At 25.9% G+C, this 16,891-nt stretch overlaps 1 protein-coding gene across 12 annotated transcripts in view; it reads left to right on the forward strand.

The window, feature by feature from the left end:
* The window catches only part of 5-HT7 (5-hydroxytryptamine receptor 7), a 114,379-nt gene that overhangs the window by 87,766 nt on the left and 9,722 nt on the right, over positions 1–16,891 (forward strand). For 11 of the 12 annotated variants that reach the window (XM_089179841.1, XM_089179835.1, XM_015333001.2 and 8 more), the window contains one exon: positions 16,289–16,333. The exons of the other annotated variant lie outside the window; for it this stretch is intronic. In XM_089179841.1, the coding sequence (XP_089035967.1) occupies positions 16,289–16,333 (45 nt within the window). The remainder of the gene's footprint in view (positions 1–16,288; positions 16,334–16,891) is intronic. 12 annotated transcript variants of the gene reach the window in all.

The following is a 16,891-nucleotide window of genomic DNA, read 5'->3' on the forward strand; positions in this document are numbered from 1 at the left end:
ATATATATAATTTTATATTATATAATATAGTTTAATATTTATATTATATTATATATTAATTTATTATTATTATGTTAATTTTATTATATATAATTACATATATTTTCTTATCGTTATAAATAATTAATAAATAAATAATTATCATATAGTTTTTTTTTTGTCATTAAAAACAATCTACTTTTTAATCAATGACGTTTATTAATCATTTAGAACAAATCAAATAAAGAAATAAAACTCTTATTATAATTCAGACAAATGAATAAAAATGAAGTTTGTAATAAAAACGTAGGTTATACCAAATCTGAATAGAATCAAATAATAAAGATGAATTTTCTCTGGTGTATAATAAATCACTTTAAACGATATTTACTTTTCATTGTTAAATAGAGACTCGATCAATTTAATTATCCTAATTTTTTTTTTTTTATTCTTCCCCAAGAAAAGGGATTATTATCTTTGATTAGTGACGTTTACAAATGTAAAGAAAACAATCAAGAAAAATTTCAAATCGATGAATAAAAATGAAAATTTAATTGAAAACGTTTCCAACCAAATTTTAAATTATTCATATTAATAATAATAATAATAATAATAATAATAATAATAATAATAATAATAATAATAATAATAATAATAATAATAATGATTATGAATTCTCGTGTATAATAAATCAATTCGATGAGATGTTTGTACATGGTTTAATTAATGAAAGATTTAATCGTTTTAATAATCGTATTTCAATAAAATAAAAATAAAAATAAAAAAAATATTCATTTGGTTTGTAACCTAAGATTATTGGTATAATAATATTTTGAAGACGAGCACGAATTACACTTCAAATTTTATTATTCCTCAAACCATCACCTTTAACCTCGAGTTCAGTAATATCCTCGAGAGGGTTGCATTTCTTGCTAAAGGAAAGAGATAGAGAACAGGTATGTGTATTCCCTTTTGAATTCCCAAGATATTTAGAAATCGACGATTTTCTTTTCCTTTAGAATGAGAATACTTTCTTCCGATGAATTTCTCTTTTCTCACGTTGACTGATTTTATCTCAAAAGATTTGTAAACACATTACACCTAACACACACATTTCCATACAGAACGTTGAAAACTAATTTTTCGTATCACGTCGCAATTTAAAAAAATATAAACGTACAAAAGTAATAATAAATAATATTGTAATATTGTTTGTTTTATTTCATTGTTATTTAAGTATCTAAAAAATAAAAAAATCTAATCATAAAAAATATATATAATAAATTATAATATATAAATGATAAATCTTTATCCAATAATTTTACATACACGGGTACAAGTAAATTAAAATTGTGTAACAATAATAAAAAAAAGAAAAATTGTTAATAACTTTGTTTATACTCTCTCTCTCTCATTCACAAGAATTCTTATAAAATCTAACAAAAAGATTTTATTCTTATATTAGAAAAATACAAAGTGACTTAATGTAAAGTAATATCTTTTCATTTCTTTGTACAATCAACGAACTATTATAGTATTATAATATCAACTTACATTAAAATGATCGTGTTTGTGAATAAAAATAAAATAGAAAAAGGAATTAGAGGTAGACGAAAAAAAAAACTCAATTTTTCATTTCTATTGACTCGAATAAATTTCAAAACTCTAATTACGTGATCCAGATAAAGTCATTTGCTTATTTATGAACCTAATTCGATCGTCTATCAATTAATTATAATTATATCAAATTTTTTGTTTTACTGTTCTAAATCGAGAATATTTTTATTATACTATTTTCTTTTCTTTTATATATATATATATATATATCTTTAACCCTTAGAGTGCTGAATACTTCTAACTAAATTATTTTGTAGGAACGGAATAATTTATTATTAACAAGATTCTATTAATAAATTATATTTAATAATTAAAATTTTTCCTTCTGAATATAATTTAATTAATTAATATTAATATTATATTATTTTACATTAATATTAACAAACACGTATGTATATGCGTCGATAGACTACACTCTAGTAATTTTTACCAAACGTATATATGCGTCCATAGCACTCTAAGGGTTAATTAAACAATATTAATTAGAAATAATAGAAATAAAGAAATAAATAGATAGATAGATAGATAGGGGAATGCATGAAACTCGATTTAATCTCATCTAAAGTCATACTATACCCCAAACCCCCCAAAAACCTTTTTCCTCACTCTTTCTACGTTTCATTCCAATTCCCAAAATGAACTCTATTGGAAACAGTAGCTCCAGGGAATATCGACATTTCGTCGTCCTTGTAACACTGCACGCAATGGGATCGAAAATTTCACTGAAAACACGTCCACTCAGAACGATGGACAAAACCACCTGCAGCACCAACCGTTCAACCTATAAAATGCAAAATCATATACTCTCTTTCTCTTTTTCTTTCATTCACACATATTCACTCGTTTACTTTATCTTTCTTCCAAAACCTTTTTTCCAATTCACTATCTTTCTTTCTCTTTTTCACTCTCTTATATAAATACTTTCAAATTCTGTCTCTTTCTATTTCGTATTCATCCTATTTTTTTTTTTTTTTTTTTTTATTATATACTCACTATCTTTCTCTCTTTTTCTCGTACACTTAAGTATTCTTTCTCTCTTTAACATTATCCTATTCTGTCTCTCTTTTTTATATACACTCATGTTAGGTATACTTTCTTCTTTCTCTTTCTTTCTCGTATTCATAATCTATCTCTCTTTTCCTTATACCTCACTCTCACTCTTTCTCTCTCTTTTTCATACATTTATTTATTCTGTGTCTCTCTTTTACACATACTATTTTCGTATACTATCCTTTCTATTTCCCACACGTATTCATCCACTTTCTTTTCTATCACCTTTTTTTCTTAAACCTCTTTCTTTCACTCACTCTCTCTCTCTCTCTCTCTCTCTCTCTCTCTCACTCTCTCTCTCTCTCTTTCTTTCTTTTATATGGATTTTTTATTTTTTATTTTAATGGGTGGTTGGGTTGGTACACGTTCTGGTACTCAGTATATTTCTCTCTTAATCTTTATCGTTCTTTCTTTCTTTCTCTTTTTCTTTTTCTTTCTCTTTCTCTTTCTCTTATATTAGACGCATAGTATTAAGAATTCAAACGTGTTTATTAAAGTCTCTATCGCAGGTGGAAAAAACTCTTTCGAACGTTAATAGTGTTTTTCTCTGAGAGAGAGAGAGAGAGAGAGAGAGAGAGAGAGAGAGAACGAGGGGTTACGTATATATAAATCTTCGGGTTAATTCGATAAAAGAAAGCTTCACAGGTTTTTTTTTCTTTTTTCTGATCGCACGAACTCTCTCTCTCTCTCTCTCTCTCTCTTTCTCTCTCTCTCTCTCTCTCTCTCTCTCTCTCTCTCTCTCTCTCTCTCTCTCTCTCTACTCTCTTTGCAATGACTGCAATCCGCAAGAGCTCTCTGAGTTGTAGAAAACAGGCGCTCACTTTCTTTCTCTTTATATTATTTTCTTTTTTTTTAGATTTCTCTCTCTCTCTCTCTCTCTCTCTCTCTTTCTGTTTTAAAAAGAGAATTTACGATGTGCCATTAAGACTCACGATTGCTATTTTATGTTCGCAATACCTGCAATCCGATCTTTTAATTTTCTTTTTCTTTCTGTTCCTAATTTTCTTTTTCTTCTTATTCTTTTTTTTTTTTTTACAGCTCTTTCTCGGTTACTTTATAACAATTAAAAATATTATTATTATTGTTAATCTCATTTTATTTTTTTTTACTCTCATACATACAAAAAATAGATATATATTATTGATTATATGATTATGTGAAATATTTTAATGGGTAAAATTTGATTAAACGCGAGATTATTTTTAATTTCGATTCACCTGAGTGTCCACACACAACACCAAAGGGGTTTATTATAAATTAAATTATATTACAAATTTCAATATGATATAAATTAAATTTTGTAATATAAAATATATATATATATATATATATAAAATTAAAATATATAATTAAAATTATTATATAAAATATATATAAACACATTTTATTTATATAATTTAATTTGAAATAAAATATATACATATGATATACGTGTAGATAACATATGTGAAACTAAACTAAAACCAAAAAAAAAAAAGGAATAAAACAAAAAATAGAAAAAGTGAGAGAAATAGAAGAGAGATAAATCGGTTCTTTTTACACTTTGTTTAACTTACCATACTGAATTCAATCCGATCATTGTAAAATACATCGGCCAACAACTCCCCTAAAACCCTATTCCCACCCTCTACCCCTTCAACCTGTTTTTTTTTATCCTTCGCGTACCATTTCCTTTTATGCCGTCAATACAGTTATTGGACTTTGAAAAAAGTGCACCAACCCCGAATTGCCATCCCTATTCCAACTCTCATCATCCCTAAACACACACACACACATATACACATACACACGTTTATATACGCTTTGGTATAATACGGGTCTCCTGTGTACGAGATAATGGAAAACAAAAAGGTAAAAATAATACAAAAAATAAAAATAAAAATAAAAGTAAAAAAGAAAAGATAAAACAACATAAAAAAATATATATATATATCTACTAAAATAAAGTAAAAAGAAACAGAAAGAAAAAAAAGAAAACTAACCAACCAACCTTTGGTTGATGTTGTGTGAACACTCGGGTGAATCCAAATTAAAAACAATCACGCGTTGTTCGTCGTATTGAAGTCAATCGGTTGTTTTAATAAAACATACTAACAAAACGTTATGTTTTTACCTTTTCTTTTTATTATACCATTTTTTTTCTTTTTGTTTTTTTATTTCTTTCACTTTGTGTCTTTTACTTTACGTTCGTTTGTTTTGCTGTTTGCTAATTGAAACGAATTTTTTTTTTATCGATTAAACTAATTGTTCTTTGTGAATAACGAATGTTCTACTATTATTATTGTTCATACTTCTTCTTCTTCTTCTTTAAATAATCAAATGAAAATAATTATTATCATAAATTTATAGAAATATTTTAGTAGAAAATACTTATAAAAAATTATGAATAATATGAATATAATATGAATAATGAATAAAAAAAAAAAAAACAAAAGAAAAATATCTTACACATTATTTTTATATATGTATAGTTGTTTGTAAAATTATTAATAATGTTTTTTTGTAAAACTAACAAAACGTAATGTTTGTAAAGTTATACAAAAAAAAATTAATAAATTTAAAATCACACGCAAGGATATATATATATATATATATATATATACGTAGGTTGGAACTTAAATAGTGGCAACTATTTATACACAACCGATACAAAAGAGTTACATGTTTGCACCTGTCACTGTCTCTCAAAGTAATCACCAGCTTTATGTAGAATCCTTTGCCAGTGATTTGGAAGGCGTAGTATACCGTCAGCAGAACCTGTTCTGTTGATGATGCGAATCGAACGGTCTACTGCCTATCGAATCTCTGGAACAGTTCTGAAGTGAATGCCATGATGGGTTCCGCATGAATTGACGGAAATGCAGAAATGGATGCGTTACGATGCTGCTCAGACGCACTTGGAGCGCTATGAGCGCGAAGGAGAGGCTTTCTTACGCCGTATCGAAACACTGGATGAGACATGGCAGTAGACCGCTCCATTCGCACCATTAACAGAGCAGGCTCTGCTAATGGTATACTACGCCTTCCATATCATAGGCAACGGGTTCTACACAAAGCTGGTGACTACTCCGAGAGACAGTAACAGGTGCAAACATGTAACTCTTTTGTATCGGTTGTGAATAAATAGTTGCCACTATTTAAGTTCCATATATATATATATGATACTAAAACTTCTCACACGTTGGTAAAGTGGCAAAAGTTTTTTAAAATGATTTAAAAAAAAAACCATTAATTATTATTTCTCGAAAATTTGTACAACCTTTGTATATTAGTTAGACCTAGTCGTTTTGCAATATAAGAGAAAGAATAGAACATAAAATTAATCCAAAAAGTTTCGAATGAGTTTAATTGATTTTTATAATCATTTGGATTCTTATTCATTTCACTATGATATATAATATTACAGAAATATATAAATGTAATTTCTTAAAATGACATAAATTTCTAAATAATTAACTTTAGTATAATCATTATTTAATTTAAACTTACTATTCTCAACTATTATTTTAAAATAGTCACATTTACTGTAACTTTCAACTCTATTACTTTAAAACACTCTAAACTGTAATTATATTATATATATATATAAAACTAATTTTCATTTGAAAATTCTCTTTACATATTCTTTTTCTTTTAACTTTAAACTCGCTTTTTATTACTATCATCATCCCATTTACTATTTTTTTTTCTTTTTCTCGAGAAAAGAGTAATAGTAGAATTCGCATTATAGCAATATACTTCATATAGTCACTTTCTTGCAATCGAAATGCGAGATGTTAAGGGATATTTCTTTGAAAGCATGAGAAAGTACTATGTATCTACATCCTATCTGATATTAAAGTTCCTTTTCGAATGTATTTATATTATGTAGTGTATAACTATATATATATATGTTATACGTTTATATATAAAAGAGCACGCGAATGAAAAGTTATACGAAATTATTGAAATTACGTAAGAAAGAAAAAGGACAAGTTTGTAACAAGACTAGCATTTCACATGAATGAACTTCCGTTCTCAATTTATCAACCTCGTTAATTTTCAAACAAAGTCAACACTATTTTCACTAATTTACAATTAATTGGAATATCGATATTATTTATTTATTGTGTATGAACATTCTGTATTATAATGTAAAAGAAAATTATTTATCTGATATCATATACAGTGACTCAAACAATTGATCAAATGTTCTCACAGTGTTTTAATTTTTACATAACTTTCGTAATTCACATAGTACGGAAAAAATGTAATAAAATAATCAAATACATATATATATATATTATTTTATCATACCAACAATAATAATAATACTACACGTTTTGTATAAAAATGTGTTGAAATTAAAATAGAATATTTTTTTTTGTCGTGGCCAAAGAGAAGATATTTTTGTTCTTCTTTTTTTTTTTCAAAATAAACGACGAAAGAGAGAAGCAAAAAAAAGAGAGAAGTGCATACACACAATAGAATGGTATAAAATAAAAAAAAAATAAAATGAAACGGAAGGGAAAGGGTTGTAGTGGAAAAAGAGGGGGAAAAAGGAAGGGGAACGAAATATCGTGCAGGTTTCGTTAACCGAAAATATTTCATCCAATCCGAGCTAGACTCTGGGCAATTTTCTTTTACCAGTTTTTGATATTCGTTTCGTACAATATCGGATGTTCTCGTATTTCGTATATAACGCAACACACCAAACTGATACAATTTTTCTATTGTATCTTTGAAATCATACTTTTACTTGTAAATAAAAAATTGTAAAAATATAATATAACTTGAATCGAAATTAATACAATTAAATATTGATCATGAAAATCGATTACTCGTTCAAAGAAAAAAGAAAAAGAAATTTGTCAAACAGTTCGAACAAAAAATCATTGAGAATTGAATTTATATTTAACAATTAATTATAGAAAATTATATAGAGTTTCTAGAGTAATTAGAAAAAAACAAAAATAAGGCCAATGATGATATTGTAAAATCGTAATTGAGATATAAAATACATTATATATCAATGAAACCAATTAATATAATCTAGAAATAGTTAATAATTAATCGATGTTGATAATATCACGCGTTTGTATTTAACATAGTGTAAATGATTGAAATTTCGATAATTGAGAAATAATATCTATGATAGTTCTAGATAACTCTATTTATTATTACTATTTAATAAACATATGATATAATTTAAATTAATTACCAAAAAATAAAAAACTATATATAAATTTATAGATAATATTTACGATAAAAAATTAATATGAAACGGATTATACGCATTTATTATATTAATAAAATTAAAATATCAATTTAAATTAAATTGAATTTCATTGAAATGTATTTCAATTAAAAAATAAATTCTTAACTTAATAATATTTCAAATAAAATAAAAATAAGAAATATTAAAAATAACATACTTAAAAGTAATACATATTAATATTGCATGTAATGTACTTTATAAAAATTCTAAACCTTGATTCGTATTACTTTTTAAATAATAATACATTGTATTTTGAAATTTAAAAGTAATTATTGATATCTGATATGCCATTGTTTTAACAATTAATATAATATCTAAATATTATTATTATTATATTTTTTCTTCGTCCTGCATATAATAATTATTCTCTTTCATATTGTCACACTAAATTTCTTTTAATACCACCCCTTCCCTGATTCCCCAGTATTTTTAAGTTCTCTCATAACATCAAGAAAATTCTTTTCCTACGACACATTGTTCTCAACCCTTGAAACCCTTGAAACCCTTTTATTTTATACTCTATTTAAGTTGTCTCATTATCTCTCATAGTTATTATTAACGTTATTGTTACGTGTAAGATCGTGAACTATAATTATTCACGTAGTAATAATACTAGGAAAGAAAGAGAGACAGATACTCAGACAAAGGTAAAGAGAGAGAGAAAGAGAGAGAGAGTGAGAGAGATAAGGGTGAGATTGAAAGGAGTCATGGGTAATACGGAAACCCCTCTAACGTCAACTTAACGTCAAGTTAAAGCTCTCTAAGTTATACGAACATGGTCGAATGTACTGTCAGCTGTCACTGTCAATTTGTACTACGAGAACGAGATAAATCGATCATTTTTTATTATTATCATCTATTTATTTCTATTTCTTTTTTCTTATTTAATTTTTCTATCTATTTATCTTTGCTAAACATTTTCTTCATTACTTCATTACTTCATTTCGTTATCCTTTATCCTGTTTTATTATTTTTATTTTTATTATTAAATATTATTATAATTATTATTATTTATTGTTAAAGTTAATTTTCTATTGTAAATAAAAAAATGAATTGTATAAAGATCATTTTTATGAGATAAAAAATCCTGAAATAGAAATTATTTTATTTGTCGTTATTTTCTTTCTTTTTTTGTGGTGGTTTTAGTTATCCAACTTGCATGCTTTTATTGTGATTTTACTCTTCTCTTGACAAAACTACGAGTGGAAAAAAAGTTCCTTTCCGTAAATGGAAAAAAAAAGGTAAAAAACAGATACAAACTCGTTTTATACGTTGACCAACCAAGTTAGATATTATTAATCCCTGTCACAAATGAAAAGGGTTTTGCTGCTTCCGTTTCATTCCTTTCCTTTTTCTTTCAATGTTACACACTTTGAAATAAACAAATAAAAAGAAACGAAAACGAAGAAGAGGAACATTAAAAAGATACAAAAATTGAAACAGAAGAAGACAAATTACAAAAATCGAGAAAAAATAATCTATTTACTTTGTAAACAATTTTTCTATAATAAATATATTATAATAGATTTATAAAATTATTTGATTAATTAAAAAAACAAAGAAATTTAAATCATCGTAAGTAGTAAAAATCAATTAATGTTTAGGCGAGAGTCTAAGTAGTAATAGTCAAAAAATATGTAGACAAGTCTAAGTAGTAAAAGTTGAAAAATAATAAGACAAGTCAAAGTAGTAACAGTCAAGAAATAATCAGACGAGTCCAAAGTAGTACGAGTCTACGTAATAACCGAACTCGTACGAAGTAGTAAAGGTAAACCGTTGGTCAAACGTAATATAAAACATGAAATTATTTACTCGCAACGAAACTCAAACTTTTTTATCTTTCTTTCTTTTACCTTTTTTTTATAATTAATATTTGTATTTACTTTTTCCTTTTCATTTTTCAACAGGGGGTGGAGTTGTATAGGGTGGGGGGGGGAAGAGAATTCGAATCTTTTGTCGTAATTATTTGTTCTGTGTTGAAAACTTTGTAATCCTTTTTTTATTCTCCTATACTCTCGAATTCACAAAGGACATATTTATTTAGGTGTTAGGTTTCTCGTACCGATGTTCACGTGTGTGTGTGTATGTGGATTTGTGTAAAATAGATAGAGGAGAACGTGTTGCGTTAAAGCCTGAAATTCTTTTGTCGTTGGAACTTTATCCGTTATGATGGCGTCTTCCTTGTACCTTTCTTTTTTATTTTTTTTTTTTATCTCTCTCTTACTCTTTCTCGTTCACTTTTGTTTCCTTTTTATTTTACTACTCTACACAACCACTAACTATATCGGTATTGTTATCTATGTTACCCCGACTTACAACATACAAGATTGTTACGTTATTATCATTTTTATTCTGCTTTATAATCCTTTTTTCTTCTTAAATTTTTATAATATAAATTGTGCTCGCGTATATTAAAAAATACACACACACACATACATATAAATATATAAAATTCTTATAAAAATCTACTTTGTAAAAATATAAAAATTTGTCAAATAATGTTTCCTTCTTTCTAATATTTTTTTCTTTATCTTTTTTATTTTATTTTATATAATTACCTTTTTTATTTCCCAGCCCTCCCAAAAGAAAAGAAAAATTAAAAGAAATTTTCAATTAGCATTTTATATTAGAAAAAAGTTAGTTTTATTTATAGAAAAAAAGAAATAAAAAAAAACACACACACATAAGAATTGTCGTTAAAACAAGAATAATTACACCGTTGAGACAAATTTATCTTAAAGTTGACAAGAAGAAAGAGAATAGATGGATAGATAGTTTGATAAAGGATAAGGTGGTAGGGTAGGGGAGGGGAGGGGAGGGGGAGGGGAATATATCACCTCGATTACAAACGTTAAACGGAATTATAATCCTTTCTCCTTAAAGTACGAAATACAAGAGACAATTTAGGAAGGTAGCACCAATTATATATCCTAACAGAACACGAGGACTTAACAATAGGGTTGGTGATGGTGGTACGCGTAGCAAGGAATAACGCTCTACAAGGAAGTAGGCTAAGTTTTAAGTAAAAGTGGTATGAGACTTGAATTTCGTGATAAAGAGAAAAGCAGGTTGAACAAGGGGGGATAGGATTAGGATGAAGGTTGAGAGGAGAGAGGAGTTAAAGGGAATGGAAACAAAGACGTCAACTGCTTTATCATCCAAATGCCCTTTTCTTAACTCACGTAGTTTTATCAATTACACGTTGAAATACATTCTTATCATTGTTTTTTTTTGTCTATCTTTTTGTAGCTTCGAAAATTGGTTCTTTTTTTTTCTATTACTTTGGAAAAGAAAATTAGGAAAAAATGTTGTATAATTATATTCAAAATTTGTAAAAAAAAAAAAAAGTAAATGGAATGTTTAAGGGTTGTTAAGTAATTGATAAGTCTTATAAACAATTTGTATATTAATAATGTGTTTTATAAATTAAGATTTTAAATTAGAACAATAGTATAATTATTTTTATATTTTTTTTTCTATGATAAATTCTAACGTGAATTTATCGAACGATCAAGTATGATTTATTGTGTGTATGTGTGTGAAATAAGAATTGTTATAAAAAAACAAAATGATAAAAAGAATCTACAAGAGTTATATGAAATAGAAAAATCCATTTTATCTTTCTTTTTTTTCTTGCAATACCATGGAAGGAACTGTGAGAAACATCACAGATGTCACATACGTCATTCTTTTCAGTATTTTAACTTTACTCTTTTAGGTGATTCGATCTTCGCCTTTCGTTGAGTGCTTTAGAAAACGTACATCGTCGTTGAAGAAAAACGCCATTTGTCAAGTACTACTATCATCTCAGAAAAATAGGGAAGGGGGAATGAGTACCATTCACCACCCCCTCCCCAATCTCTACCATCCTCCTCCTCCTCCTCCTCCCCCTTTTCAACAATTCGTTTCAAATGGTTCCTTAGTATTTTATAGAAGAGTCGTAAAGGTTCTCCTGAAGAAATCCTTTTTAAAAACTTATGTTTGATATGTTTACCCGATAATAGAAAAATAGCTTCTTATCTTTTTTTTTTTTTTTAAATGTTCAAATGGTTCAACATTTTACAGATATTATTATTATTATTATTATTATTATTATTATTATTATTATTATTATTATTATTATTATTATTATTATTATTATTATTATTTGGATAATATTCTTTGACGATAGTATTTTAAGTTTTTGAAATATTTCAAAGTAAATTTTTTTAATTTTTATGTATTTTAAATTATATATTAAATTTAAATAATTATATAATATAATGTAATATAAATATACAATATAATTTAAATTAAGATTGTATATTTATAATTTAAAGTAATGTTATTTTATATTAAAACACAATATTTTTATAGTAATTATTAAACAAAACAAAATATTTTTTTTTATATCGAAACAGTCGTTGATATCTCATTAATTTAAATAAAAACTTATTATATTATATTATATTATATGTCTTTTGTATTTAAATTAATTAGTATTTTAATATTTTATATTTAAATAAATAAAATACCCTCCTGATTTTTTCTATTACAAATCAAAAATATTTCATATTTTATATCTGAATAAATAAAAAGTATTTTGTTGTATTTAATAAAATATTTAATATCTTATATCCGAATTAATAACAATAATATTTTTTAATGCTAATAATTTGAATATTATTAATTAATTAATGATAAATATATTAGATTCTTGTTCGTGTATCTTTGTAAAACACCAAGATTGACTATGAATAAATTTGCTCTTTGTATTCAACGTTTGAAAGAATGTTTAACGAGAATATTTTGTTTGATCGTATCTTAAAAGAAAAGTTTAATTATAATACATCTTTTTAGAATGTAAATTACTTTTTTCTTTTTTTCTTTTTTAACACTTTCTATGATTTTACAGGCGTTATTCATTATTATTATCATCATCATTCAATATATAATGTAACGAAGTAAAATTTTATACGAAAGATAGGAGAAAAGAACGTATTACTTCATAAAATATAATTTTCTACAATGGTACTTTGAGTAACTACTATCAAAGAATATTTTATTCATCGAATATCTAATGGTCTTTAGATTATACTTTTCTTTCCTACTTTTTCTTCTTTCGTCATCTCTTTCTTTTCTTTTCTTTTATTTTCTTTTTTTCTTTTTGTTCGTTCCTTTTTATTCTCATTCTTCTACTTTAAAAACTGTGAATCGTGAAAGAGATAGAAAATCCTAGCAGACAATTTACATAGTCGATTTATTTTTTCGAAAGAGTAAGAGAAAAAAAAATAAAAAAAATAAAAAAAGGAAAGGAAAAACCCCATGCTCAAGCATTTTTCTAGCATTTCTTTTCACGAGAAACATAAAAAAAAAAAAACAAGAAATGACTTAAAAGCATATTTTTACACTCAAACGAAACGCAAAATTTTTCAAGGAAGTATTTCGTCGAATTATATTTTATATACATACATATATGTAAGTACATACTTGTTTAACATAAGTATGAAAATCAAAAAAAATATTTTTTTCTTTCCTCTCTGTCAAATCCTACTTGAAACTTTTTCAATTTGTTCATTCGGAAATAAAGCACGAATGAATAAAAATTCAATGCTACCGTACGATATAAACTTGAAAAAGCTTCTACATTTATAATTTTACAATTTAAAAAGAACAAAGAAAAAAAAAAACAAAAAATACATGAATTAAAAATCTCGATTAAAAAAAAAAGAAATAATTAAAATAATTTGTTTTTGAAATACACATATTTAAAAATACATAAAAAAAAAAAAAATAATAATAAAAGTTTTCTACACTAAAATAATATAGTTAAAATTTATTATATAAATATAATATAATAATTTATAAAATACATCAAAAACAAATAACAAGTGTTTTCATACTCTAATAATATTAAAATATATTATATAAATATTATATAATAATTTATATTACTTCCTTTAATAATACTTATATTGCAATAATTAATTTTTATTATTACTTTCGATACTTTTAAAACATTACTATATTATATTTTTCTTTAATATTATAATTATATTACAATTTTTAACATTACACTCGATTTCAAATTATCGAGAATGTTTAGTGATGATTAGCTACAAACGTTCCTTGTTTGTACGATTAACGACAATTATCAACGACCTGATGATTGAACGACAACGTGGGCGAGGAGGAAACTGTGTACTAGGTACCTGTTAATTACGCACTTAATGATCCCCGAATTAGGATTAAACGCTGTGGACCATTATAGAATGTTTGAGAAGTATACCGATAAAAGCAAACCACACGTGTACGCGTTTGAGTATCTATACAAATAATTATATATATTTTAAATCATTAAATGTTCCATCATTAACTTCCAAATTTCAGAGATTCCATGTATTTCATTGTTCTAATCAATGAATTTAATTATATATTATTTCAATTAATATTTTCTTCAACTATCTATTAAACAATTTATATTTGATATTTAATGTTAATGTAATCTAAATTAATTTTATATATAACAAAAAAAGATTTATTCTTGGTATAAAATACAAATATATAACGTATGTTTTAACAGGGGCAATTATTATTAACAAGAGTAAAACTTTTGCATAAAAAAATACGAATTTTTAATTATGTTTTATATAATATTAAGTTCAACGTTGTTAATCAACCACGGTGTTCTCCGTAGTCAGTTAGATGTGTCACGACAAAGTTACGCGTCATCATATAATTTAGAGAGTTAGAATAAAAAGGAAAAAAAAATATATAAATAAATTATACGTAACAAAGTTTCTTCTCTCTCTCTCTCTTTCTCTTTTTGTTTTAGTACTTTTTTTATCATCACGTGGTTGGTATGTTTCACCTAATGCGTTCCTTTTTGTTTTGTTTTTTTTTTTTACACGTACATTATTCTCTCGACACTTTTACGAAATATTTATCAAATTTCAAATATTTCTACTACTAACGCTATTAGAGTTATCCACAAACAAACACACACACGCGTACATTTATTATTTTATATAATTTAATAAAATAATAATAATAATAATAATAATAATAATAATAATAATACATTAGAAAACAAATTACCACGGAGAATAGCATTTGTGCATAAAAAAACAAAAAAACAGAAAGACATTAAAAGAATATCAGAGAGAGAGAAAGAGAGAGAGAGAGAGAGAGAAAAATATTACGATTAAAATTTGAGCTCATTTTCGCGTACTTATAACGAGTGGATAAGCTTATAAAAAAAAAATAATAATAACAATAATAAAGTAGTATAATTTTTCCAAGCAACCATAAATGAAGATGGAAGTGTTTGACGATAAGCAAAGCTTCTTTTTCTCTTTCTCTAACTCTCTCTAACTCTCTCAACTTTCTCTCAACATTTCAGTCATATATCTTAGCCATATGTATTACCATAGCAGGTGTATGTATAATAACCTCCCCCCAACGAAGGGCATCGATTTATATCACCGTCGTGTTAAGTGACAACGCCATTATTCTACTAACCTAACGCAATTCCTTGCGTCGGTTTTAAAAGCATACCTACCAACAACCCCCCTTTCCCCTTCGTATCAATGGAACATCATCACATCAATGTCATACGTCGAACAAGAGAATGAAAGATCCCTTTTGCTATCATTAAATATAATACAATCTTCCAGTTAATTATCTATCGAAATATTAAACCATAAAATAAGAGAAAGATAAATAGATAGATAGATAGATAGATAGATAGATATATCATCTTCAAAAGGGAAAGGGAAGAATTGATAAAAGCTGTAATTTAATCTTAAGAACTTAACCTTGAAAAATAATATCTTACACTGACAATGAAAATTAATTAAATAAATTCATTATATCATCTTAATTCACGCCATATTAATATATTATTCATTATTCTTTTTTACGTATTAATTTCGTAGTAGATATTATGTTCGTTTTTTGAATGCTTTTAAATATAGGTTTATTCTGATTTCACGTGTGTGTCGTTCGTATAGTGAATTAATTTACGCAACCCCCTTCGGGGATTAGCTTCGCAAAATTAGTAGCTTATACATCAATCATCCTCTAGCATGCAAGAGCATGCCTGTAGGTAAACCTTGTGGGGGTGGTTTAGAGAAACCTACAACCCGTACGTAACACTATTCCTCTCTCTCTCTCTCTCTCTCTCTATCTCTCCTCGTACATTCCCTCAATCCTTACTCTCCTCCTTCAACTACAAATACAAGACATACATATATAATATATACATTTATATATGTATTATTGTATTATATAAAAAATAACTACACACTCTCTCCATAATACTCATTCAGCATCGTATTAGTAGCGAAATCGTATCTTCACGAGCTAAATTCTCTCTGAAAATTATTCGTAAAACGTTTGTTGTAGATACGATCAAAAGCTTGTGGCGAGAGGCAGGAAAATAATAAACCGGTAAGATATTATCAATAGTAAGTTCTTAGAGAACGTAACACATTATACTTTTGGAATATATATATATGTATATATAAATTTATATGTTTATATATAAATATATGATAAAATATTCAATTATTAAATCTTTAGAGAACGATACACACTATACTTGTAGCATACATATATATGTAAAACTCACTTATATCTATTCTTGTTTATTCCATTTTCTTCCTCATCTTTCAACACCTCAATTCTGTTACTATAATATATATATATATTGCTTTTCAATGTATTTACGTACAATAGTTGTCACAGTAGTTGTCATACGAATCGTCTTATTTTCCTCGGTAATACCCTATATAGTACATATATACTACTACGTTAGTTGAAAAAAGAAATGGTATGGCGAAGAATAAATATTGAATCTTATGAGAATAAAGCAAAGAAAAGAATCTTCTTTAAATCTTCTTGGTAATCTAAAATTCGTTATTGAGAAATAGAATTCTAAGAAGAGACTCTCGAGAAACGTCATGGTAAACTTCGAAGTATAAACGTTTTAAATTTGATATATTGTTA

Source organism: Polistes dominula, unplaced genomic scaffold (assembly GCF_049000335.1).
Source record: "Polistes dominula isolate Pdom_NZ unplaced genomic scaffold, Pdom_raw_medaka contig_49, whole genome shotgun sequence".
In the NCBI taxonomy this organism is placed as follows: domain Eukaryota; kingdom Metazoa; phylum Arthropoda; class Insecta; order Hymenoptera; family Vespidae; genus Polistes; species Polistes dominula.